This window comes from Poromitra crassiceps (genome assembly GCF_964638095.1).
Source record: "Poromitra crassiceps genome assembly, chromosome: 18".
Lineage (NCBI taxonomy): Eukaryota > Metazoa > Chordata > Actinopteri > Beryciformes > Melamphaidae > Poromitra > Poromitra crassiceps.
In genome coordinates, this window is record NC_139636.1 from 7,920,471 (window position 1) to 7,944,175 (window position 23,705).

Sequence of the window (23,705 nt, forward strand, 5' to 3'; positions counted from 1 at the left end):
CCCATAGTGTATTCGGAATACGGCATCATATGGGAAGAGGTTAATTCTAAATGTTCCAACCAGTGATTCAAATTCTAAAGCTCTCTGTCCACTTGGTATTTTTCAACTCTGCTTTTATTTTGAAAATACAATCATTTCGTGCCCGGTCTATTCCTGATAACTTGACGTGCCCTCGTACAACACTGACGTAATCAATATGCGACCACTGACCACTTGAGTCGCGTGAAAAAAGACGCGACAGTCTATAAAAAAAATCAGCTGGACATGGCTGCGGCGCTGCTGAGAGGTGTGCGAGCTGTGCGGGCACTGCGGGGTCTGAGCAACGGTGAGTGACCGACAGACGGACCAGCTTGTTGTTTGTCAGTAACGGTCGGTCCCGGTAAAGTTGATTGTTTAGGCTCTTCCGGTGTTTACACTGTTTGCATGGCATGTTTTGAGACGAGCTAATGTTGACGCGTTAGCCACCCGAGCCAATGTCACTTGACTCGTCAGAGAAGGTGACACTGAAGGACAGAATTAGACAGCACGTATGTGGGCTGTACATTGATACATAAATGGAAGGTGATTGTTAGTCGGCGCAGTGGTTTGGGTCTGTAAATCAAACTTTAAACGTGTGTTGAACAAGTTCCTGCAAGTGGGGGGCGTCTTCCTCTCTGTGCAGGCGTGTTGTTTACATTTGTAGCTTTCACGTGTAAAGAATGTCTCTCCTCGTGTGTTTTATCTGTACTTTAAAATTCGCCATGGTAGTAATAGCTTTTTCACATCAGCCATTTTGACATGTCATTGCAGGTAAACAGATGTATAATAACATACAGCTTCAATTCCATTTAGGTGTTCTTGTGCCAGAGGCAGGTGTTGTGCATGCTGGCTCATTGGACGTGCACTGGTGGAACACCTACATGGAATGGGACCATCATTAATGTTATTAGTTACACCTGTGTTTACCTGCTATCAGATGTCAAAATGGCTGCTGTGAAAAAGGTATATTGTGTGTGAAAGTAAGATAAGTGCATTTGGGATTCTAGCCCCAATATGTCCCCACTCTCTCTACGCACAGGCAAGCTACACCCAAATCCATTAAATTGTTGCCTTGATTATTGTCCAAAGTACATAATTAATAAACTTTTAGAATAGGTTCCCAATTCATTCAAATCATGGTGGTCAGAATAGTGCAGTGTGAACCAATTGTAAAAGTTGATATTTTACTGAAATGAAGTGCTGCTTGGTGAGTCACTTCAATGCCGAATTTCCCAGAAGAAGCTTCTACCGATTCAGTAAAAGTGATAAGCCATGTTCCACGAGGTATGTACGTTTGCAGATAAGCAAGAAAATATAGATTTTCCAGATTTTTGAATGAGTTTGGCACAATTATGAAATAGAACATACTGGGGCTAATAACTTGTTTTCTCCCTACAGTAGTGGCTGCACCGACAGCCACAAACCCCCAGTGCAGCAGCCTGAGGCGAGGCTTCCACCGGATGGCCGTGAGGCTCCAGGACGAATCCAAATCAGACAAACCCCCCTCCTCTTCATCCACAACAAGCTACCATGAGCACTACCAAGCTCACTCTGCCGAGCACGACTCACCTTCCCAGGAAGCTTCTGCGTCCGACCCGGCAGTGGAGGAGGCTTCCAGGGCCAACACTAGGTCAGGACCAGAAGCTGTAGTTTCAGTCATGTCGAATGAACTGATTTTGCCCTCAACTCACGTCATGTTCTCTCGCCCTGTGCTTGACCCTCGCCAATGCTGTGGAAAGCTACCAGGACCAGAGCGGAGAGCAGGGTGAGGAGTACGAGACGGAGGAGCAGCTGCAAGCTCGAGTCCTGGCGGCCGCGCTGGACTTCATCCCGCTACACGGCTGGTCCATGGAGGCCATCGCCGCTGGGGCCGAGGTGAGCCAGAGTCACCAGCAGGGTGACATGAAATGACTGTAGGAAACCTCAAAGAAAATGGAAAGTAAATAAAATAGTTCAGAGATTCACTAGTTTTGGTGAATTTTCGTGTTTTCCCCCACTTTCCCAGAGTCGGAACAAGTAAATAAATGCCTTTTAGACAGAACCTTTTCATGCATTTTTTTTTTTTTTTTTTTCAGCTAATGTCGTATTGCTTGTGTCTTTATTTGGTGTGTCTGTGTTGGTACCAGACACTGGGCCTGTCCTCTGCCTCCACCGGGATGTTCAACAACGGAGCTGGAGACCTGATCCTACATTTCATTGCTCAGTGCAACTCACAGCTGACCGAGATACTGGCTGAACAACACAACCATGTCCAGCTGGGCCAGGTCGAGTACGTACACACACGCACGCGCGCGCGCGCGCGCACGCACGCACACACACACACACACACACACACACACACACACACACTCTTAAAATTACTCTTAAACTCTACAAAGTAAAATATCACGTATTTCTTACAGGCAAATTTAATGTGGGGGATTCTTTCATCCCAACAAAATTAAATTGTAAAGGTTGGATATGGACATAAATACAAACACCTTTTTTATTATAACTTTTATTATTTATACTATTTGGTTGTTAACATGTTCAAATTAACTAACGTTGCATACAAATGTGAGGATTTGCAGTTAGGACCCTTGTTTCCTCCTTGCGTTAAAGTCTGGAAAGCTCTTTCTAGTTTCATTCTGATGAATAACTGAAAAGTTGGCAAGAAATCTGGTTTTAGCTGCGACCAGCAGCTTTTGGTCGGTCCACAAAAAGTTCACCACCCATGTGTGTGTGTGTGTGTGTGTGTGTGCGGGTGTGTGTGTGCGGGTGTGTGTGTGCGGGGGTGTCAGAGGCAGAGTAGGGTGGACTGCCCCTGCCAGATCAGCCAGTAACAGATGGTTATCTCAGTAGCTTGGTTTTTTTACCATTAGATGTCAGGATTTCCATAGGTTTGGGGTGTGTGATAACTGTGGAATGTGTTGCAGACCAAAGGAGACTGCTGACTTTCTGAGGGACGCTGTGGAGACCAGACTGAGGATGCACATCCCCTACATTGAGACGTGGCCTCAGGTACAGACAGAGTATGCTGGGTAGCTACATGTTGGGAGGGATGATACCTGGCTGAAATATGGCATCGCAGACTTTATTGAAATCGATATATGGGTCTGTCTAACCCTATTACAGTATCTGCGTTCACTAATGGAATAAAATGCACACTCCATACTGAATGTGGCACTGAAGTGTGACTGTGACTCTGGCCTCAGGCGATGAGCATCCTGCTCCTCCCCCACAACATCCCAGACAGCCTGAAGCACCTGTCCAACCTGGTGGACGACATGTGGTACTACGCCGGGGACCGCTCCACAGATGTGAGTGGGTCTCATCACCCTCGATCCCCCCCTTCTGCTACTCACACCTTCCTGTCCCCCATTCACCACCACCCCCACAATGCCCGGCCCGCCACTGCCCAGGTAAGGGCGGAGGTATACTTGCTTTTAAATGCACGTCTGTGTGCGCATGATGGCTACCTCGCGTATCCTGCGTCCATTTGGAGCGTTGGTTGTGAACGAACGTCCTCAGAAATTAACGCTACAGAAACGCCAGAGGCGATACTCACATGAACGGCAGTGTAGGGGCAGTATGAGGATGTGGTGTAACAAGGGTCAGGGGTTAGTAGGTGGATGCAAACTAACATCAACAAATGCCCCACCACAACAGAGTCCAACAAAAAAGTCCACATAACTTTAGCTTATTGTTTTAGCTTGTAGCTTGCTGTGTTAGCTTTTTACCATCAAACTGTCTCCAGAAGACCCGTGTTGTTACCAGAATAAACAGCTGGTTGGAGCCAAAAGTGACACACAAAATGACGGACAAATATATTGTGATATTGTGGTTTTAATGTTAAATAATTTGATCTTGCTTTCTATCGTGGACAAATTGTGTCCACTAATTCATCCAATACCATCTTGTGTGCATAAGGTAACAGTAGCAAATATGCCTACTGTGCTTTTGGAACATTGTTTGGTTGCAGTAACAGATCAAGTCCCTGTTTGGGCACCACTTGTAACGTGTTTGGTCGTGTCTTATGTCTATTGCCATGTCTATTGTTTACAACATCCAAATACGGAAGTCCTATATGGCCTGAGTTCTCTGTTGCGCCCTCTAGCGGTATCCTCCAGTATGACACCCCCATAGTCCATTCACGACAGAGCCGGCTGTCGAGGTGAATGCATGGTTGAACAGCAAGTATATATCTGCTCACTTACCCTCTTCCCACCCCGGCACCTCCCACCCACACCTCCTACTAGGGCTGGGCAATATAATCGATACGGCAATATATCGTGATATTTTATTTCCCGATACTGTATCGATACTTGGACGCCAAGTATCGCAATATTTTTTAATTTTTTTTTTTTAATTTGCAGGCCATGCCAGGCCTCTGCATCTGGTGATTCCCACCCCTAATCGATACTGTATCGATATTTCCCATATCGATGTGTTCAGTAACACTCAACACTCAGTAGTTTTGACTAAATTTGTCCACTAACTTATCAGTATAAAGTGATGTACATATTATTACACTACCTGGGTGGTACACAGTGTGTTGTATCTTTAGCTCTATTATTTAATTTTGAGTAAATTCTGTAGAATATCGCAATATATCGCAATATGTATCACATCGCAATATATCGTGATACAATCGTATCGTGACCCAAGTATCGTGATACGTATCGTATCGTGAGATCCTTGCCAATACCCAGCCCTACCCCCTACTACTTTGCCTTTCTGTTTCTTATTCCACTCAGCACTGGCTTGTCACATGATACACTCCTGTCACATGATGCACTCCTGAGGATGTGATTCAACTCTTTAAATACATGTTTAATAGTATCATATAGTTTGACAGATATGTTTTTTTGGAGGCTGATACTTGTGGATTGAAGCTGCCAATAGCAGATATTTTGTGCAGATATTTAATATCTTTAACTTAAGAGCACCTACAACTGTATCCTTGTCAGGGTGGAAAATCATCAAGAGTCTAACTTGTTTTAGATGATTTAACTCTTAACTGTCTATAACTGTTAGACCATCATGGAACACTAAAACTCTCCATTGAAAGCTATTTAATTAACATTCATGCATTCTTGTGTCGAGTCTGATATTGATCAATTCTACAATAAATAAATATATATAATCACTCAAACTGCAGCATAGCCATCTTATCAGAGGTGGATGACCCTCACTGGACCAGAAACACCCAATATTGAATTGATACATCAGCAAACCTATATTATATATTGGTCTGATCCGTAATCCACTTTCTCTTTGGTAGTTGAACTGGTACACCAAGCGGGCGGCACTGACCGGAATCTACAACACCACAGAGCTGGTCATGCTTCAGGATTCCTCCCCAGACTTCCAGGACACATGGAACTTCCTTGACAACCGTATCCAGGACGTAGTCAACATGGCCGACACAGCCAAACAGGTAGCGTCCGCTAACATGTCATGTTAAAGGGTTACACCGATGAACATGGCCGGTACAGCCAAACAGGTAGCATCTGCTAACATGTCATGTTAAAGGGTTAAACAGATGAAGTATGGTCATCAGCAAGTTGTTTTTAGACATGTTTCCTCTTCAAGTTTGTTATCCTTGCTTAATGCTGATTTGGGGTCAGCTTCTTGCTCGCTTTTCCCCACTTTCCCCAATATTAGTGGTAGTTGAGAATGAAACATGAAGAAACTTGGGGTTCAGAATGAAGAATTTTGAATTGCTTGAATCAGTGTTGTAGGACTTGAACACTAATGACTCAGACTTGGACTTGAGCAGTGACTCGGCTACAACACTGGTTTGAATATTTATAGTTGTACATAGAGAACTTTGCCTTTCTTCATCATTTGCATATTTTGAATCCGGTAGATTTTTGTGTGTCCCTGCTGAAAGCCTGCATATTCCACTGTGTTGTTATGTAGGCGCAGGCGACCGGCGAGGCGGTGGTGCAAGGCCTGATGGGAGCTGCTGTGACGGTGAGTGTTCCTCCCTCCTCATCGGTCACGTTCATCATTTACACGTCTCCTGTTAAAAAGCCGATTGGTCACATGTGCTCCTTGTTTCACAGCTCAAGAACCTCACAGGCCTGAACCAGAGGCGGTGATGGCCCACCCGCTTGTGTGACGAGCCAAAGATCAACTTTCCTTTTGCTCACTGGTGCTGCAGCATCTCTTCTTATTTCTGATACTGTATGAGTGTGAATCATTGAGGTATATATGTGTTGGTTTGCATCAGAACGGGGCTGTTTAGTGTGCAATAGTTGGCTGTCTTTCTATTCAGTTGCAGGACCAGGCTTTGTTTTGGTTTCTCTCACCCTCCCAAGATGTCACTTCCTGTTCAGATCATTTTTCCCTTGGTATGAAAGGATGTAAAGATCTGTAGTTCTGTTGTTGGTTCAGTTAAGACTTCAATAAAAGGGTCATTACTATATATTTAACCATTTGTTTGTGTTTAGTAGTGTCTGATCAAAGTGAAATCATTAGCCGTTCAATTGACTTTTTGTAGTCAAGCAATGGTTTGAAACCCTAAGCTATGGGAAAGGCTGCATCAGACATTAGCCTATCTGGAATTTCACAGATAGCCCCCCCCCCCCCCCCCCCCCTCCTCCTCTCCCTCAGAGGGAAGGGAGAGGAGGCTGGCCAGCGAGACAACCAGTGATGTCACTCCAGCAATTTTTTTTGTCACTCAAGCAATATCATTGATGTCACCACTGCTAGTGATGTCACTTGATCAATTGTGATGTCATACATGCCACTGTTTATAACACAGGGCGTTTATTGCTGGACAGGCCGTTTAAAAAATTGGTCATATACTATCAATGATCATAAATTAAGAGTATACCCACTTCTCTAGGCACAACTACAACACCACTGATCATGGCTAATACAGTCTATACATAACCTGACGCTGCCAGATGGATGTAGGTTGGTTCACATTTGTTTCACAACCTACATTGGGATTGTGAATTTGTGAACAATACCACCCCCATCTGGCGGAGTCGGGTTAGTCTATGCATGGCCATCATAAAATTCGGTGCATGCTTGTGCTTTTATTTTGAAATGCTTTTCTTTTGTAAAGCGTGACCCGGATATTAAATAAAGACCCGCCTCCTATCGCAACGTGGCCAATCACTGCCTGCATGTACATTTTCTGACCAATCATCGGTCGGTAAATATTACCTTGGAGGCCTTCAAGTCAGCTTCAAGTCGAAGTCGCGGTAGTGTGGAGTGTGGACGATTTTACCACGTCCTTTATTCTAATATTTTGCTTCAATAATGCCGTATGCTAACCAACCGACGGTGAAAATCACAGAACTGACAGACGAGAATGTTAAGTTTGTCATTGAAAACACTGATTTGGCGTGAGTATTCACTCTGATGATGTCCATTCAAAGACTCTAGCTGTTAGCTTTTAGCTAACTAACTGTAAGAGCAGTGAATGATCCCACACTTCCACACTTGAGTGTATAACAACGTGTAAAGCTGACCTGACCGTACACTTCAAGACTGAAGATCATTGTAATAGCCATACTGAGTAACGTTAATCATGTAAACAAGGAATGTGTCTTTGTGCAGTAGACTTATCATGCAGCGCAGCGATCACAGCAACAATGGAAGATTGAGCAAACAGAACAATCTCAAATTTGAAAGTGCACAGTAAAAGGCCTTTAAAGTGACATCTAATGGGTTCCATCCATATAAATGTCCATGTTAAAAGTGCAGTAAAGTCCTATAAGTGATATACTGTATAATGGTTTGGGGGGGTAATGTCCATCTAAAATGCTAATATGAAGTGTCCATAAAGTCTATGGGGAACCCAGTCATTTGAGCCAGTTTGCTCAGGGGTGGGGAGGGAGTGAGAAAGTCCTGAGTTGTGGGTTTTTTTGGGTCTCATTGAAAAGGCAGATGGTAGTTGGGAAGAAGCTGTCACTGACCGGAGGTTCTGGTACTGGTACAATGTTGGCATTTAACGTTAAATATCTACATGTTTAACACACGTGAATGATCTTAACGTAACATTATCATCGCTCTACTAATTCCAGGAATCATTAACTGTTAATCAACTGTCTTTGAATAAACACCAGATGAACACACACACACACACAGTGGTCAGGTGAAGCAGTGCGCACCACCTGTTAACACCTAACCTAAGTGAGAAGATTCATGAAGTGTATCAGCCAGCAGCATTAGTGGCTGTTTGAGTGTAGTTGACTTGTCTTGTTAAAAAGCTCCTTCAATAGAATGTTGTGTCCTCTCCAGGGTCGCAAACTCCATCCGACGCGTCTTCATGTCAGAGGTTGCCACGATAGGTAAGGGACATTTCACACTCAACACACTGGACAACTTAAGGACTCTTGAGGGAAATCTGCTGGATTGCTTTACAGCACAACATAGTTCTGGCTGTCTGACAATGAATGGACCCATTTCACAGCAACCGTTTTGAGGTGGTAAAGCAGGAAGTAAAGCAGCTGTAACTAATACCATTCATTATGCTTCCATTCTGTTGAGGTGTTCCAGTGCCAGGTGCCCTCATTCATGCTAATAATTACACCTTTGTTACTTCCTGCTTCATCGCCTCAAAAGGTTGCTGTGAAATGAGCCTATAGAGGCAATCAATTCAGTTCCAGTCCAATTGATTCACCTTTGTCAAAAAACAAATGCATACAGTAGCTTTGGCTACATACATGGTTCGTTCTGTCCAAATACAGCCACGGAGGTACTTCACTAGCAACTGAACAATTGAACAAACTAAACGAACGGTACAGCATCATCATGTGTGACCGCGCGGTTGATGCTTCACTTCACCTGTGTTACTTCACTTGCAGCTATCGACTGGATCCAGATTGACGCCAACTCGTCTGTACTTCATGACGAGTTTATTGCCCACAGAGTGGGTATGTAGCACTCACTCAGCACAGCTTCTCTTTGACCTGCTGCTGCCTGAATATCATCAGAGAGGTACGATCATCCCTCTGAAACCTGCTGAAGCAACGTTGGTGTTTTGTGTGTTCTCAGGCCTCATACCCCTCACCAGTGACGACATCGTGGACAAAATGCAGTATTCCAGGGCAAGTATAATACCCTCATCTCAGTCATCGTTGATCAGTTATCAGGCATTGATAGTAGTAGTCAGTATGCACACATTCATAATCGGTTATTATTACACAGATTTGTTGAATACTCGATTCTGATTGGTCAATCACAGCATTCTACCGTTTGTTATTTCTGTATAACAGACAGCTGCTAGGTTAACAGACCGTTGCTATGCACACTTGAAAGACTGGAGGACCACGTCCAGTCATATCAATCCGCAGAAAGAACGAAGTCTAGTCAATTTAACGGTTAATTTAGCTCATAGCCGTGTAATAAGCCCCTAATTCCTGGTAGCTTTAGTTGCGTTTGCTCCTCGTTTGACCTGCTTCCCTCCGTCTCCTCCTGATCCTCCTCCAGGACTGCACCTGTGATGACTTCTGTCCGGAGTGTTCTGTGGAGCTCACGCTGGACGTCCGGTGCACGGAGGACCAGACGCGCCACGTCACCTCACGCGACCTCCTGTCCAACAACCCCAGAGTCATCCCGGTGAGTCCTTCCCCCGCGTAGGGCAGAAAATCTCTGCCCCCGGTTGCGAGATCTCACTTGTCCTGTGTGTCCTTTGTATATTCAAAGCAGTCAACAGGAAAGTGAGTTTCATTCATATGATCATATCATTATTACACCACCAGAAGAGCTGACCTCCGTTTCTTTGTGTTCTGAACTTCTCCAGGTGACCTCCAGGAGTCGAGACAACGACCCCAACGACTACGTCGAACAGGACGGTAAGGTCAACGCCCTAATCTTCTCGTGTGCTCCGCTTTTTCCTTTTTTCGGATAAACATTGGTTTAACTCTTTCTCTTCTCGCTCCTTCTCCCTCTCCGTTTCGCCCCCTCTCTCTACCTACTTCTATCATCTGCTCACATGCGTCAAGACATTTTGGTGGTGAAGCTCCGCAAGGGCCAGGAGCTGCGGCTGAGGGCCTACGCCAAGAAGGGCTTTGGCAAGGAGCACGCCAAGTGGAACCCCACGGCGGGCGTGTCCTTCGAGTATGACCCGGACAACGCGCTGAGACACACCGTCTTCCCGCGGCCCGAGGAGTGGTATGTGCCGCTTTTAGAATGACGAATTTATCTAGAGAGCCTCGCAGTCCCCGAACACGATATTATAGTGAGTTTTCTGTCTGATTGCAAGGCCGAAGAGCGAATACTCTGAGATCGAGGAGGACGAGAGCCAGGCGCCCTATGACCCCAACGGAAAACCAGAAAGGTGAGGAAACAATCTGCTTCATGCATGGGGAAACTGTATATCCACCTTATTTCTAGCGGCCATGATGCCTATGCGTTTTTCTTCCGGTGTGATCCTCCCAGTCTTGTTGCTGACAGCTTGACACCCGTCTAGGCGAACGGAGCAAATCACTAATCAGGTCATCATTCTCGTTGATAAATATCCCTTTGAGAGCGCAGTGCATCGTGTGTGTGTAATCGCCTACTGTGGCTAATGTTAGCGGCTAGCAAGCTATGTTACATGGCAGTAAAACGCCACTGACTGACCAAATTGATATAACTTTTAACCATTTCGAGTAACACTGTTTCCATACGGATCACCAGCGTTAGTTTGTTGTTTATAATCATAACGTGGCTATATTTGTCACGTTCTCTATCTAACTCTAACTCTGAACTCTGACTGAAAATACTGGGAGGCGGGCCATAGCGTCTCTGTCGATGATTTGATTTGATTTGACAGTTCCGGGCACTGGCGTTGGCGTTGGCCAATCCTGGTGTGTTCCACCCCCAAATCGATTGTGTTCTGGCGCAAAGCGAGTGGCTTCCAGGACGAACAGGCTCTCTGAGTTGTGCGCCACCGACGTTATTTTAGAGCAGTGCAGTAAATACAATATTCCTGGAACATGAGTTTAACGAAACAGTTACATGTCCTCTGCATTCTACATCAAATAAAGACATTACTGTTTGTTTTATGTATGTTACATACTTATTGGCCAAGTTATGTTCAATTCAGCCAGGGTACAAGGGAGTATAGGCGGCCATCTTTTCAAATCAAGTAGAATACCGTTTTAGGAAATGGCAAGCTGCAACAATAAGTCACGTTAAACCGGACCTTGTACCCATAATTATTTGTACAGCGGGGCATTAAAAAATAAGGTGGATAGGTAATAATGACATGATATTAAATTGAATGTAATTTTCTGCCATTTGCCTGATGATCGTGCTTCTAATGGGCTTGTAATCTGCTTGTAATTCAACCACTCACCTATGACCCCCCCCCCCCCTTCCCCCGGCAGGTTCTACTACAATGTGGAGTCTTGCGGCTCCCTGCGGCCGGAGACCATCGTCATGTCGGCGCTGGCCGTCCTCAAGAAGAAGCTGAGCGACCTGCAGACACAGTTGAGCCACGAGATCCAGAGCGACGTCCTCACCATCAACTGAGGGTCGTCCTGTCTGCTTCACCCAGGGCCCCTTCCACTCCTCACCCAACACCCGTCTGCTTCACCCAGGGCCTCATCCACTCCTCACCCAACACCCGTCTGCTTCACCCAGGGCCTCATCCACTCCTCACCCCACACGTCTGCTTCACCCAGGGCCCCGTCCTCTCTTCACCCAACACCTGTCTGCTTCACCCAGGGCCTCATCCACTCCTCACCCAACACCTGTCTGCTTCACCCAGGGCCTCATCCACTCCTCACCCAACACCTGTCTGCTTCACCCAGGGCCTCATCCACTCCTCACCCAACACCCATCTGCTTCACCCAGGGCCTCATCCACTCCTCACCCAACACCTGTCTGCTTCACCCAGGGCCTCATCCACTCCTCACCCAACACCTGTCTGCTTCACCCAGGGCCCCATCCACTCGTCACCCAACACCTGTCTGCTTCACCCAGGGCCTCATCCACTCCTCACCCAACACCTGTCTGCTTCACCCAGGGCCCCATCCACTCGTCACCCAACACCTGTCTGCTTCACCCAGGGCCTCATCCACTCCTCACCCAACACCTGTCTGCTTCACCCAGGGCCTCATCCACTCCTCACCCAACACCTGTCTGCTTCACCCAGGGCCTCATCCACTCCTCACCCAACACCTGTCTGCTTCACCCAGGGCCTCATCCACTCCTCACCCAACACCTGTCTGCTTCACCCAGGGCCTCATCCACTCCTCACCCAACACCTGTCTGCTTCACCCAGGGCCTCATCCACTCCTCACCCAACACCTGTCTGCTTCACCCAGGGCCCCATCCACTCGTCACCCAACACACGTCTGCTTCACCCAGGGCCTCATCCACTCTTCACCCAACACCTGTTCAGTTACCACCACAGTGATGCTATAGGATCGCTGGTTGCTCCTTTACAAATTCACGCCATTATCACCGCAAAACGGTGTTCCTGCATCCCTCCTTCCCTCCTTTTACATGCACATTAGTTACCATAATTCTGCACCAGGACTGCTTATTTATGAAGTTTGGTGTTTTTGTACTCGTCTTGTTTTGATATCATTTGGTTTCATTCACTCGTCTTTGTCATCTCTTTTGGGGGCGAGTTGTCTCAACTGCAACTTTTCCCTCTTAAGGAATAAAAATAAAATAAATAAAAAATCTTGCAGACTTTTTTTAAACTTGGGGTGAAAGGGAATTCACAAAAATTACAAATAATTTCTTGAAAAATGATTCATTGTGAAAGCGAACATTTAACAAAATAATGATCGAATAGTCTTGTGTGTTTTACAGACAGCAGCCAATGAAATTGATAACTACTTGAGACAAAGGAAAGGGCCAAACAACAGCGGCCACTGGGACCAAGTGCTCTGTCCTGCTAGATGTAGGCTACTGTATATTACAGAGTCAGTTCACAACACACCGAATGTTGCAATGAATCAGTGCTGGTCTAGGATCAGCTTTACCCTTCAGATCATAAAAGTAATTGAGCTTTAAAAAAAATGTCATTTTTGTATCTGAAATCCACAGGGTCAATGAAGTATCATCAGCCAGCATAGCTAACAGTTTGGTTCATCACACAAGTCCTAAGTCTAGAGCAGGGGTGCCCAATAGGCCGATTGTGATCTACCACTAGATCCTGGGCCATCAATAAGTAGCTTGCCAAAGAAATCCAAAATCAATTTTTATTTTTAATACATAAACTAAATCCCACTCATGTATAGCTAACTCAGTATCTACAGTATTTAACATAACATTAAATAATGTTAAATCAAAAACAATACTGTCAAAATGTGCTAAATATCTACTTTGGCCAGGGGGGGAGAAGTAGCTTGCATCTAGTTTTATTTTTTGTGGGTAATTGGGTAGTTGGGTAACAGTTTGGGTAGAGACTCTAGACATTGTTGAGAGTGGTGGAGTTTATTACTGTGAGCTAGTCCTATATCATTTATATAAAATGACAGGCCGCTGTGTGGAGAAAGGAAGGAACTGCATTCTGGACCTTCAAGGATTTTTTTTCCCCATCCTCCCCTAGACACTGTGGGTGCGGTCAAGCTGTGCAAATACAGCCAAGATAATACCAGAAGATAGGTGATTGGCTTTCAAAATAAAAGCACAATACTCTACTTACAAATTGTGTGTGCGCTGACACAGTATCAAATGGTGCCTAAATGAAACAAAAACATATTATACACACACAACACAAAGACGATGCTACAGATTCCCCATAAATTATACGTTTTTAATTAACTTTTAGCTGCAATACACTATTTGTGAACTGAGCTTTTATTTTGAAAGTATGTATATCAGACGCGCTACTTTGTTATTCTAGCTAACTTGATACGGATTCCATCGCATTCCTAACGACACGACAGAATTATGATTTATATTCTGAGGTTAAAATTGCACCACCACATTGACGAATATGTACAGAGAGCAGTATGGATGTTGTGGGATGTAAGTATGATTTGATGGGGCGGCCCTACCTACCTGACGGGATACTATGGTTCTTTTGTGAATGAGAAGGTGTGTTGTGCGTATCTTCTGTGCCGTTGACGCCGAACTGCATTCAAAATCGTGTAATTTAATGACGTTTCCTTTCTTATCGCGTATTATCACCGGATAAAAATGATTCAAGACCTGCTCTGAATTCATAGCAGGCGCTTTTCAATTCGGTGTAGATATTATCCACCAAACAGTGCTTTATTGCAAAAAAAATAAAAACAAAAAAATATCTCTCTCAACTTTTATAATTGGCTGACATTGCTAGAGCCGCCCACGACCACGCCCATAAGCAAGGAAATATAAAGCGGACACATTTTTGAATGGAGTTTGGTTTTGCTCTCTCCCCTGATATAACTGAAGATGTTTGAGGATGCTCCTTTTCATTGCATGTGAATCAAATGATCTGCAAAGTGCAGACCACATTTCATCAAGCAACTTAGATGGTTATTTAAATAAAAACGACGTTCATAGTTCATACACAGACAATTATACCTCAGAAAATGTTGAGAAAGATTTCAAAATGTAGCCTACTAAATATAATTTATTATGCTACATTATTTATTCATTCATTTATTTTGGGGCTAAACCTCTACGTTCATCGTATTCATTGGGAACATTTCATTATGTGATATCGTATTGGACACTAAAATGTAAAGTGTGTTTCTGCTTTTCTCTCCCAAGAATGTGGATCCAACCATCTCTGGTCTTTCCAGTTGTTCTCCTGTGGACTAGCTCCTAGTCCTCCAGAGAACCTGGGTTTGGAGATGGCTGCAATGAGGAAGAGGTTCTCCTTAGTCTGTCAGTCCTCTTCCTCGGCTGAAGAAGACAACGCAGGCCTCTACCCCACTACTACTCCTAGCTCTGCTGCTGCTGCTCCATCCAGTGAGCAACAGCATCCCTATGCAGATCTGCTCTGGTAAGCTTTCTGCTGCCTCAATCTCTTGATCATCATGGGCAATTTTCCATTTTCTAGGCAACTTTGTACTTTGGCGACCCCTAGTGGCAGCGAGACAGAACAAGGTGAATTTTTGAGAGTTTTGTGAGTTAAATTTCCCTCTGACCTCAGACATACATTGATTTCTCTCAGTGGCTGGATCATTAGGGGTGGGGATGGGGAAATGCATCTTCTTGCAGCTACATTGTCACCATGTCTTCACAAATATAGAAACAATGCAATGCTTGAGGACAGAGATGTAGATCTACAGTATGTCAGGAGCTTTGAACTAACCCTCCAACATCCAGATAATTAATGCATCAGATTTTTGACCAATCAATGCGTAGCAGTTTGAGGACCATGGCATACTATACACACACTAGCGGAATACCCGTCCCCTGGCCATTTAGCCAGGCCTCGCTCACAGAGTTGGCAAGCAGCCTCTCCTCTCTCGCCCCAGACGATTTTCATAGTCCACTTCCTTGGCTGATTCCAACTCCACTCAAGTGTGCTCCTCCACTCAGGTGAGCTCCATCAGTAGTTAACAATGGAGCTCTCCATGGTGCCAAAACTGTTGACTCATTTTTGCCACTATTTAGCCATTTTTGCCCATTTAGGCCCTAATTACCAAATTCAAAAATACCATTAGGTCACCCACAGTAGTGCTCTTTACACTTCCTGAAAGATTCAGCACGATCGCGCGTACAATGGCATAGCTGTGGCCGAACACAATTTCTGCTCACGCGCATGTACGTACACACGCACGCGCGCACACACACACACACGCACACACACGCACACACACACACACACACACACACACACACACACACACACACACACACACACACACAGAATTCACATTCTTATTATAGGATTATTATAGGATGGATAATCCCTTTGTAGTGTTGGCGAGGAGAGTAGAGGTGGACCAGGTGGAGAAAACGTATCCTTGAAGATGTTTAGATAGGAGGGGGGAAAGACATAGGACACAACTGATGGTGAGGATGATGTCGATGATGATGATGATGATGATGATGATGACGATGACAACTGTCTGTGTGTCCAGTGTCCACCGTGTCCAGGACTCCTTGCTGAGCTCCAACAGTAACTTCACAGGCTACAGAGGCGTCCTCAACTGGATCATCATCCTCCTGGTGGGTCTCTCCTCTCACCATCTCAGGTTTTCTTTTGGAACAGATTTTCATCAGTTTTTAACAATTCCTATCAAACGCTCACTGACACTCGAGGAAAGAAAAGGAATAGACAGGATCTGCAGGTCCTTTAAAACGTCTTGAATTATGCTTTAAATTTAAATCACACCTGCTTTATTAAACGCAATTGAACAAAAATTATTCATTTAGAACCTAAACCAGGGATATTCAACTTGCTTTGCCCGGGGGCCACTTTCGTAAAATGACAGGAGGCCAGGGGCCAGTTAATGAAGAAACATTAATATACATTTTTCTGTAGCGGATTGTAGGTTTTTGGGGTGTCAGCCGGAGTTTAGTCTGACAATTTTGTGCACACAGGATAGTTAGTTAAGTTAAATTAGTTGGGTTAAGTTAGTTAAGTACATATAAGTGCCAGGGTGGCGAGCAGATGGCGGTTTTTGACAATTTAGCTGGAGCAGTCAAACTTTATTTCACGTTAGTTTTCATTGTGAATTAGAAGATGGTCGGAGGGCCACTCTGCACCCTATCGTGGGCCGCATCTGGCCCCCGGGCCGCAAGGTGAGTATCACTGAACTAAACCATTCATTTAAAAATGTCCTTTTTCTGATTTTGCCCATCTATAGTTTCAGAACTTTCATTGGCTGTGTTCAATCAAGAAGCAGTCTGTTTCACCAGCGTTTTCTTGCTTTACTTTTACTTGCTTTACTACTTTCCAAGTAGCAAAACAAGTTTTAATTTTGGCTTTCTGAAACTCAAGAGAAAAAAAACATCCACTAAAACCAATACAAATAAAAGTCTTTAGGCTTCAATAATCAGGGAGAGACTGACTGGCTGGCTGACTGACTGACTGACTGACTGACTGGCTGACTGACTGACTGGCTGGCTGACTGGCTGGCTGACTGGCTGGCTGACTGACTGACTGGCTGACTGACTGACTGACTGACTGGCTGACTGGCTGCCTGACTGACTGACTGACTGACTGACTGACTGACTGACTGGCTGACTGGCTGGCTGGCTGACTGACTGACTGACTGGCTGACTGACTGACTGGCTGACTGGCTGGCTGACTGACTGACTGACTGACTGACTGGCTGGCTGACTGGCTGACTGACTGACTGACTGACTGGCTGACTGACTGACTGACTGACTGCTGTTTTACTGTCTGCTTTTCAGGTATTGACGCATGCTCACTTGTTTTTGGAGAACTTCATACAGTGAGTATACCTACACACACACACACACACACACACACACACACACACACACACACACATGCGTGCCAACACACACACACACACACACACACACACACACACACACACACACACACACACACACACACATTTCTCTGTTCAATTAGATTAGACATGGGTTGTTGTTTGATCTCCACATGCGATGCTTCTTAGCTATAATGTTATGGACTCTGGGTTTGGGGGCTCTTTGGGTAAGAAACAAGCTAGTGTACCAGTCATGTGGATAAAAGAGAGATCCAAGACATGTAATACAGCAATATGATAAGAAGCCTTTATTCTGTTTGGATAGTCATAATTGTAAGTAAAAAAACAAACAAATGATCCTTTATCATGGTAAAGGAGCCTAATTCTGTACAATGCTGTTTTTGGAGTGCCTTGTATGTCCCTTTTTCACCACACATAATATAATGTAAACTTGACTTGTTTGTTTCTGTTGTCGTTCCTCATGGTTGTTCCTCCTCTGAGCAGACACGGCTTTTTGATCGATGTGAAGAAGGTGTTGGAGCATCTGGTGGAGGACAACTACAACTGGCCCTCCGTTAAGCTCATACTGGGTGAGAAACTCAGCTCGCATAGATCTGCAGCAACAACAGCAACCTGATGATGGCATGCAGCGATTTAAGAGGAAAACTGTACTGGTCCTGTCTGTGGGGTAACTGCAGCAAAGCAAATACAGTCAGGAAAGATGGGATATAAATAAGAATACGGTAAATAGGGGTATTAACAATTGAAGAGTTCAAAGCATATATAGTGCGTGTGTGTAACGCGTGTTGTCTACAGCCGTGGTCCTCAACGTGGGGCTCCGGGGACCACCAGAGGTCCTTGAGGGGGTTCCACAGGGCCCCCAACAAATTGATGAATCATTAAACTTCAGCATTATTTCATTTACAAGAAGTTAAGACAATTAGAGAATATATAAGAATGACTGTTTTGATGATAGCTTCACTGTTATCTCTTGACCTACTATACAGATAGTCATGGAATTCTGGACAAAATCATATCTGACACTACAAATATTCTTGGATTTGGGTTCAAAAGACAACATTTGATCAAATCTGCAAACCTAATGTGGACTAAATTAGGGGTCCTTGATATGAAAAATTTGAGAATCACTCCTCTACCGAATATAATGTGTAAAAGTCCATACAACTCAGGGACATAAGTCAGTGTTACAACCACTGCAAAATAAACTGCAAATGGGAACATCTTGGTTTTCTTGAATGGACCTTATCTGTTGTTGAGTTTGACCAAAACATCTCTCTTCCTTCCAGCTGCCAACTTGTTTGTCCTGACAGCTTTTCTTCTCGAGAGGTCTCATGAAAAGGTGAGACTCATACAGTTTTGTATGTTTTTATTTTTGCTCAAGTTTGCTCTGATTGGGTCAATGTAGTCATATTCTATTCTAGGGTCTATTGTCCCCCAGCATCGGCCAACGTTTGCATCTAGGGAATCTGGGCTTGTTCATGCTGTTTCCTGCTGCTGCCATTCTGCATGACCCGACTATATCAACAGGTAAATAAATGCTACATAAAGTGCAGCATGAATATGTTGACGTGCATCTCACTCCGTAGATTGTTCGCCGTTCTCTTGTGGTGTGGCAGGTACATGCATTTTAGAGCAGAAAATAAAACAAACAAGTAATCCCTCAAAGTAATCTATTTTAAGGACAGTGACTGTATTCAGAAAACCACCAATTTAAACGGTAACTGTAATGGAATACAGTTACTCGTATTTTGTATTTTAAATACTGTATCCTAAAGTATTCCATTACTCCCCAACCCTGCTGCTGGGTTGTTTCTGTCTTTATTGTCCACCAGATGGAGCATTCTTCTCTCTGTGGTCCTACACCATTCTGGGCCTGAAGCTCTATTCATACCAGGAAACGAACCGATGGTACCGGCAGGCTCATTCAACTGACACAGGTATGTCGACCAGCAGAGGTTCCACCGATTCCATTTATCTTTTTTTTTGCAATTCGTTTTTATTATTTCTTCAGAAAGCCAACATATTACATAAGAAACATAAAATAAACATAAAATGTGAACAGCACTGATTCCATGTCACAGAGAAAAACAAGGAAAACTATGTGCGTATGTTTTCAGAGACTGACAAGAGCGTATTGCATGTGCCAAAAGCCTCTGAGGAGCATGTGAGTTTACCAGGTGAGGCTGCTTGTCATCTGTCAAGTCTAAGATCACACGTTATGATTTGTGGAGAGGAACCAGTCCTCTGTGACACTGTCCTTTGCTTTCTCAGACCTTTACTATTTCCTCCTGGCCCCCACTCTGTGCTACCAGAGGCACTTCCCCCGTACCCCTAAGGTCCGCATCAACAAGCTGCTGCACAGGCTGCTGGAAATGGTAAGCTAACCCTTGGTTCACACCAGGCGCTATGCTGAAGCAGCGCTGAAGCATCGCTTAACAGAAGCCATGCTGAGTGCCACGCTAAACCGGTCACACAAGAAACACTCTTTTCCTTGCTGGGAGCTGCCCTCCCCCTGCTCACAACTTGCATTGACTTCATGCCTCGGGTGCAGCACGCTGCACGCTTGAAAAATAGAACAGAAGCCGAAGCTATCCCTGCAGCGTGGCTTCAGTGTGGCATGGCGTGCGGCTGGTGTGAACGGTCTCAGCGTGGCTTCAGCATGGGATTGCCGTATGTATGGTGTGAGGGCTAAACAACACTATCTTGAAGATGGACAGTGTTCGTTTTATAGGGATGAGGTTTGGCACAAAATCAGTGTGGATAACCTAACTGGCTGAACAAAAACAAAACACACACCTTCACACACTCGACCTCCATGCCAAATTTCCGCTCTCTGCCCCTGCCATCCTGCATTTCGAAATCTCCCCCACCGCCCCATTTTAGCCAATTGCCATGAACACACACACACACACACACACACACACACACACACACACACACACACACACACACACATACACACTCCACACACACTGGGTCTTTCCTGACATTGTAATTGGTTGTTAATCATGGCTTCTCCTACCTTCAGGTGATCCTCATCCAGATCATGGTTGGAATCGTGCAGCAGGTGAGTTAATGTGCTTGCACTGATGATGTCACAATGTCTATGACATCATCAGTGACATCATTATTGACCAAAATCATCCTGCGGGGCGTCTAGGGTTTCGGCCCCAGAGGGGCGATAGAATGCCGTAGTATTTCATAGTATAGAATACCATAGTGCAGTATGTCATAGTATAGTTTGTCATTGTACTACAGACAGTATGGCATAGTATCTTATGACACGAGTATAGTGTCATAATTAATATGATATAATATTATTCAATTTGATTAGGTCCTATGTAATGTTTAATGTGTAATAATCATGAATGTTTCCTTGAATCTTATTGGTTGAATGTATGTGTTTATGCATTCATATTGAACACTTTGTTTTGCTGTCAGTGGATTGAGCCCATCTTCCAGAGGTCAGAAACCTCGTTCTCTGTGAGTGATGCAGCATAATGCCTCCTATCATGAACATTGGAGTGAAAAACAGCTTCCATATTCTTGGGATTGACTTCTTGTTTTATGATACACAGAATATGGACATCACTATGAGAGTGGAGCACTTGGTAGGACTTGTGGTGAGTGATTTTGTTTTATAGTATTGTTTGGAGTACAGTGCATTCCATTGACACAGGTATATGACAATCTTCCTACCTCGAATATTCAAAATGGCTGCTGTGTGAATGAGCTCCATTGTCTTCACAGGCACCAACTCATTTCCTGTGGCTCCTGTTGTTCTTCCTGTCTCACTCCTACCTGAACTTCTGTGCTGAACTCCTGCGCTTCGGTGACCGCCATTTCTACGGAGACTGGTGGTCAGTGAGTCACATTGCACAGCAGAATGTCTCGACTTGATGTTGCTGCACGTAGGCTACAGCATTGTCTCATGGTTAATCTGTCATTTACACAGGAATGCTACAACTCTGATAACGTTCTGGAAGAATTGGAACGTTCCCTTTCAGAAATGGTGTGACAGGTATTGTAGTCTGTTGATGCAGAAATATGCCTCAGTTTCCCCCCAACTGTTTCTCTCAATAATCTGTTTTCTACCTTACATTTTCTAGGCCATTCACAATTACTGCATTTTAGTAATCATCTACTACTAAGTTTCAAAGTTTCATTTATTAAAATTTGACTAGGCAGTGTATAACAGTATAAAAACAGTTTTTAAACAGTTATTCTGAAATGCATCAAAACTTTACAGTGATCAATCATCATAGATAAAAGCTATGAATTTAGCAAAAAAGTAGTTGACTCGTCATAGGAGATATATCACATTTTTTCAGCCCAATAAAAATGATCAATTATCATCAAAAAGGTCTGAAAAACAGCCAATAAAGGGTTAACTAATGTAGGCGGGACAAACCAGGCCAGGGCGTATATTATCTGAAATAGCAGAGCCCTGATTGGCTGTGAGAGGCTGTTTACAAATGAGCCGCTAAACCCCAGCAACTTGTTTGACTGTAGTAACAACATAGACAAGTCTTTCCCTCTCTAAATACCTTCAGTTATGTTTATTTAACATGGCACAATGTAAAAAATGATTGTTCAAACAAATGTTTGTTCAAAACCACAGATGAATGACTAGTCGACTATGATGCACTGTGTGTCGACTAGAGCAGTGGTTCTCAAATGGGGTCCATTGCACATTGCCAGGGGGTCCGCGAAAACTTTTCTGGAAAAAAAAAACTTTTTTTTGTGTGCAAAAGCTTCATAGGTCAATGAAAATATGTTGCTTTAAATCTAAAATGGTTCATGGATTCTAATCTGACAAACCTATCAATTTAAATGTCAAGCACGTCACCGCGGTGGAAACAAGCTGAGCCCAAAATCACAAATCAGAATGAGGGTGTCCCCGGTATATTTTCTATCTTATAAGGGGTCCTTGGCTGAAAAACATTTGAGAACCTCTGGACTAGGGGTTTTGATAGTCGACTAGTCTGTGAAACCCCTAACACATTCACCTCTCATACAGTATGTCTTTCCTCACTCATATGAAGACATGTATACAGACTGCTGGTGGAGGTGGATGTGTCTCCATCGCGAGCAGAGCTCTCGGTCTTCCTGGTGTCTGCTGTTCTTTGTGAGGTACAGGATGAAGCACACGTGAAAACATTTCAAAGTGCTCGCATTTGGTCTCATAAGAACATGCAGAGTAAAGCACTACTCATTTGCTGTGTTTTTTATTTTGCCCTCTATTCTACGGTACACAGTATGTGATCGCACTACCTCTGCGTAGTTGTCGTCTGTGGATCTTCCTCATGATGCTATTTGAGGTGAGAATATGACAAATTAAATGTTTCAATGAGATTTACATGTGATTTACGTTCTTGATTGATAAAAAAGTGACACTTTTATTTCCTGGATCTTCAATATTTTAGGGGTATAGAATTTCAAAATGGATGAACAGACTTTTCAAATGGAAGTTGAATTTCAAATACTTAAAAGAGAACTCTGCCACTTTTCAACCAGATCTCTATACAAAATCCTAATATAGTGTGAAAAACAATGGTGTTTATTTTATTATATATAAATACATACCGGTATACTACTTAATAATACTTATACATACCTGTGGGCGGGCAGTGGGACAAAAACAATAGATCATTAATGACCCTGAGGAGGGGGGGGGTTGGGGGTTCAGCGGAGTGTTGCTGACGAAAGCTGGATTGTAATTGATCGAAAATGATCCAAGGTTCAATGGGACAATCTGCCAAAATCGTACTGTATTCCATTAACCAACACTGATGGTCTCTCCTCCTAGCTCCTGGTTGCCGTTTTCCTTGGATGCTATTTCCAGGGGAACTACGGCAACGGCTTAGTGTGGCTGTGTCTGCTGCTGGGGCCTCCTCTAGCCGTGACCAGCTACTTTCACGACCACTACATCGGCCTTCATCGACAGCATCATCATCATCAGTCGTCCCTCTCGCCACCACCGTGACCAGCGTCTTCCCAGCAGACTGTTTTCCTGTAGCTATAGACTCACGATGGCAGCCTCAGTGAGGAAGAAAGACCTATCCCTCTCATATTGGATCAAAAGGATTTGGCTCTGATCCAAGGCTCACGTCTCTCCAAGGACCTTCCTCTGCTGCCTGCAAAACCTTGGAGCTTTCTCTCTCTGGACCCACTTCAGCAGTAGCTTATGAAGACTGAACTCATTACTGCAGCCATTCCATACGAGAGAAGACTTTTCATCTTGTACAGATGCCACTGATGCCATTGAGAACCATTCCATACACTCTAATATTCTGGTATAATCACTGAACCTTATAATGAAAAGGATTTTAACACAGTAATATAAAATATACTTCACCATAAAATTACACTTTT

At 44.1% G+C, this 23,705-nt stretch overlaps 3 protein-coding genes across 3 annotated transcripts; all 3 read left to right on the forward strand.

The window, feature by feature from the left end:
* Positions 1-253: 253 nt before the first annotated feature.
* On the forward strand, positions 254-6,415 carry LOC310793389 (ubiquinone biosynthesis protein COQ9-B, mitochondrial-like). Its single transcript, XM_083655205.1, has 9 exons — positions 254-325; positions 1,417-1,648; positions 1,758-1,893; positions 2,145-2,287; positions 2,934-3,018; positions 3,213-3,317; positions 5,282-5,437; positions 5,923-5,976; positions 6,069-6,415. Exons 1-9 carry the CDS (start codon positions 265-267, stop codon positions 6,102-6,104), a joined length of 1,008 nt encoding a protein of 335 aa, XP_083511331.1. The 5' UTR covers positions 254-264; the 3' UTR covers positions 6,105-6,415.
* Positions 6,416-7,220: 805 nt separating this feature from the next.
* On the forward strand, positions 7,221-11,792 carry LOC310793165 (DNA-directed RNA polymerase II subunit RPB3). The gene is made up of 9 exons (XM_083654924.1): positions 7,221-7,361; positions 8,260-8,309; positions 8,826-8,894; positions 9,016-9,068; positions 9,451-9,579; positions 9,764-9,815; positions 9,966-10,134; positions 10,226-10,300; positions 11,334-11,792. The coding sequence occupies exons 1-9, from the start codon at positions 7,276-7,278 to the stop codon at positions 11,476-11,478; spliced, it is 828 nt and encodes a 275-aa protein (XP_083511050.1). The 5' UTR covers positions 7,221-7,275; the 3' UTR covers positions 11,479-11,792.
* Positions 11,793-14,747: 2,955 nt separating this feature from the next.
* On the forward strand, positions 14,748-23,316 carry LOC310792502 (diacylglycerol O-acyltransferase 1-like; the record flags this gene model as incomplete). Its single annotated transcript, XM_083654177.1, has 16 exons — positions 14,748-14,899; positions 15,987-16,074; positions 17,266-17,306; positions 17,814-17,899; positions 18,617-18,669; positions 18,752-18,857; positions 19,163-19,267; positions 19,602-19,705; positions 20,359-20,397; positions 20,772-20,813; positions 20,909-20,953; positions 21,081-21,190; positions 21,286-21,351; positions 22,376-22,463; positions 22,589-22,651; positions 23,140-23,316. 16 exons carry the CDS (start codon positions 14,748-14,750, stop codon positions 23,314-23,316), a joined length of 1,365 nt encoding a protein of 454 aa, XP_083510303.1.
* Positions 23,317-23,705: the final 389 nt, after the last annotated feature.

Coding starts and splice junctions, on each gene's coding strand:
- LOC310793165 (XM_083654924.1), top strand. CDS start 7,276: ATGCCGTATGCTAACCAACCGACGGTGAAAATCACAGAACTGACAGAC. Junction 8,310..8,825: donor GTCAGAGGTTGCCACGATAG/GTAAGGGACATT, acceptor CTTCACTTGCAG/CTATCGACTGGATCCAGATT. Junction 9,580..9,763: donor ACAACCCCAGAGTCATCCCG/GTGAGTCCTTCC, acceptor GAACTTCTCCAG/GTGACCTCCAGGAGTCGAGA.
- LOC310793389 (XM_083655205.1), top strand. CDS start 265: ATGGCTGCGGCGCTGCTGAGAGGTGTGCGAGCTGTGCGGGCACTGCGG. Junction 326..1,416: donor ACTGCGGGGTCTGAGCAACG/GTGAGTGACCGA, acceptor TTCTCCCTACAG/TAGTGGCTGCACCGACAGCC. Junction 2,288..2,933: donor GTCCAGCTGGGCCAGGTCGA/GTACGTACACAC, acceptor AATGTGTTGCAG/ACCAAAGGAGACTGCTGACT.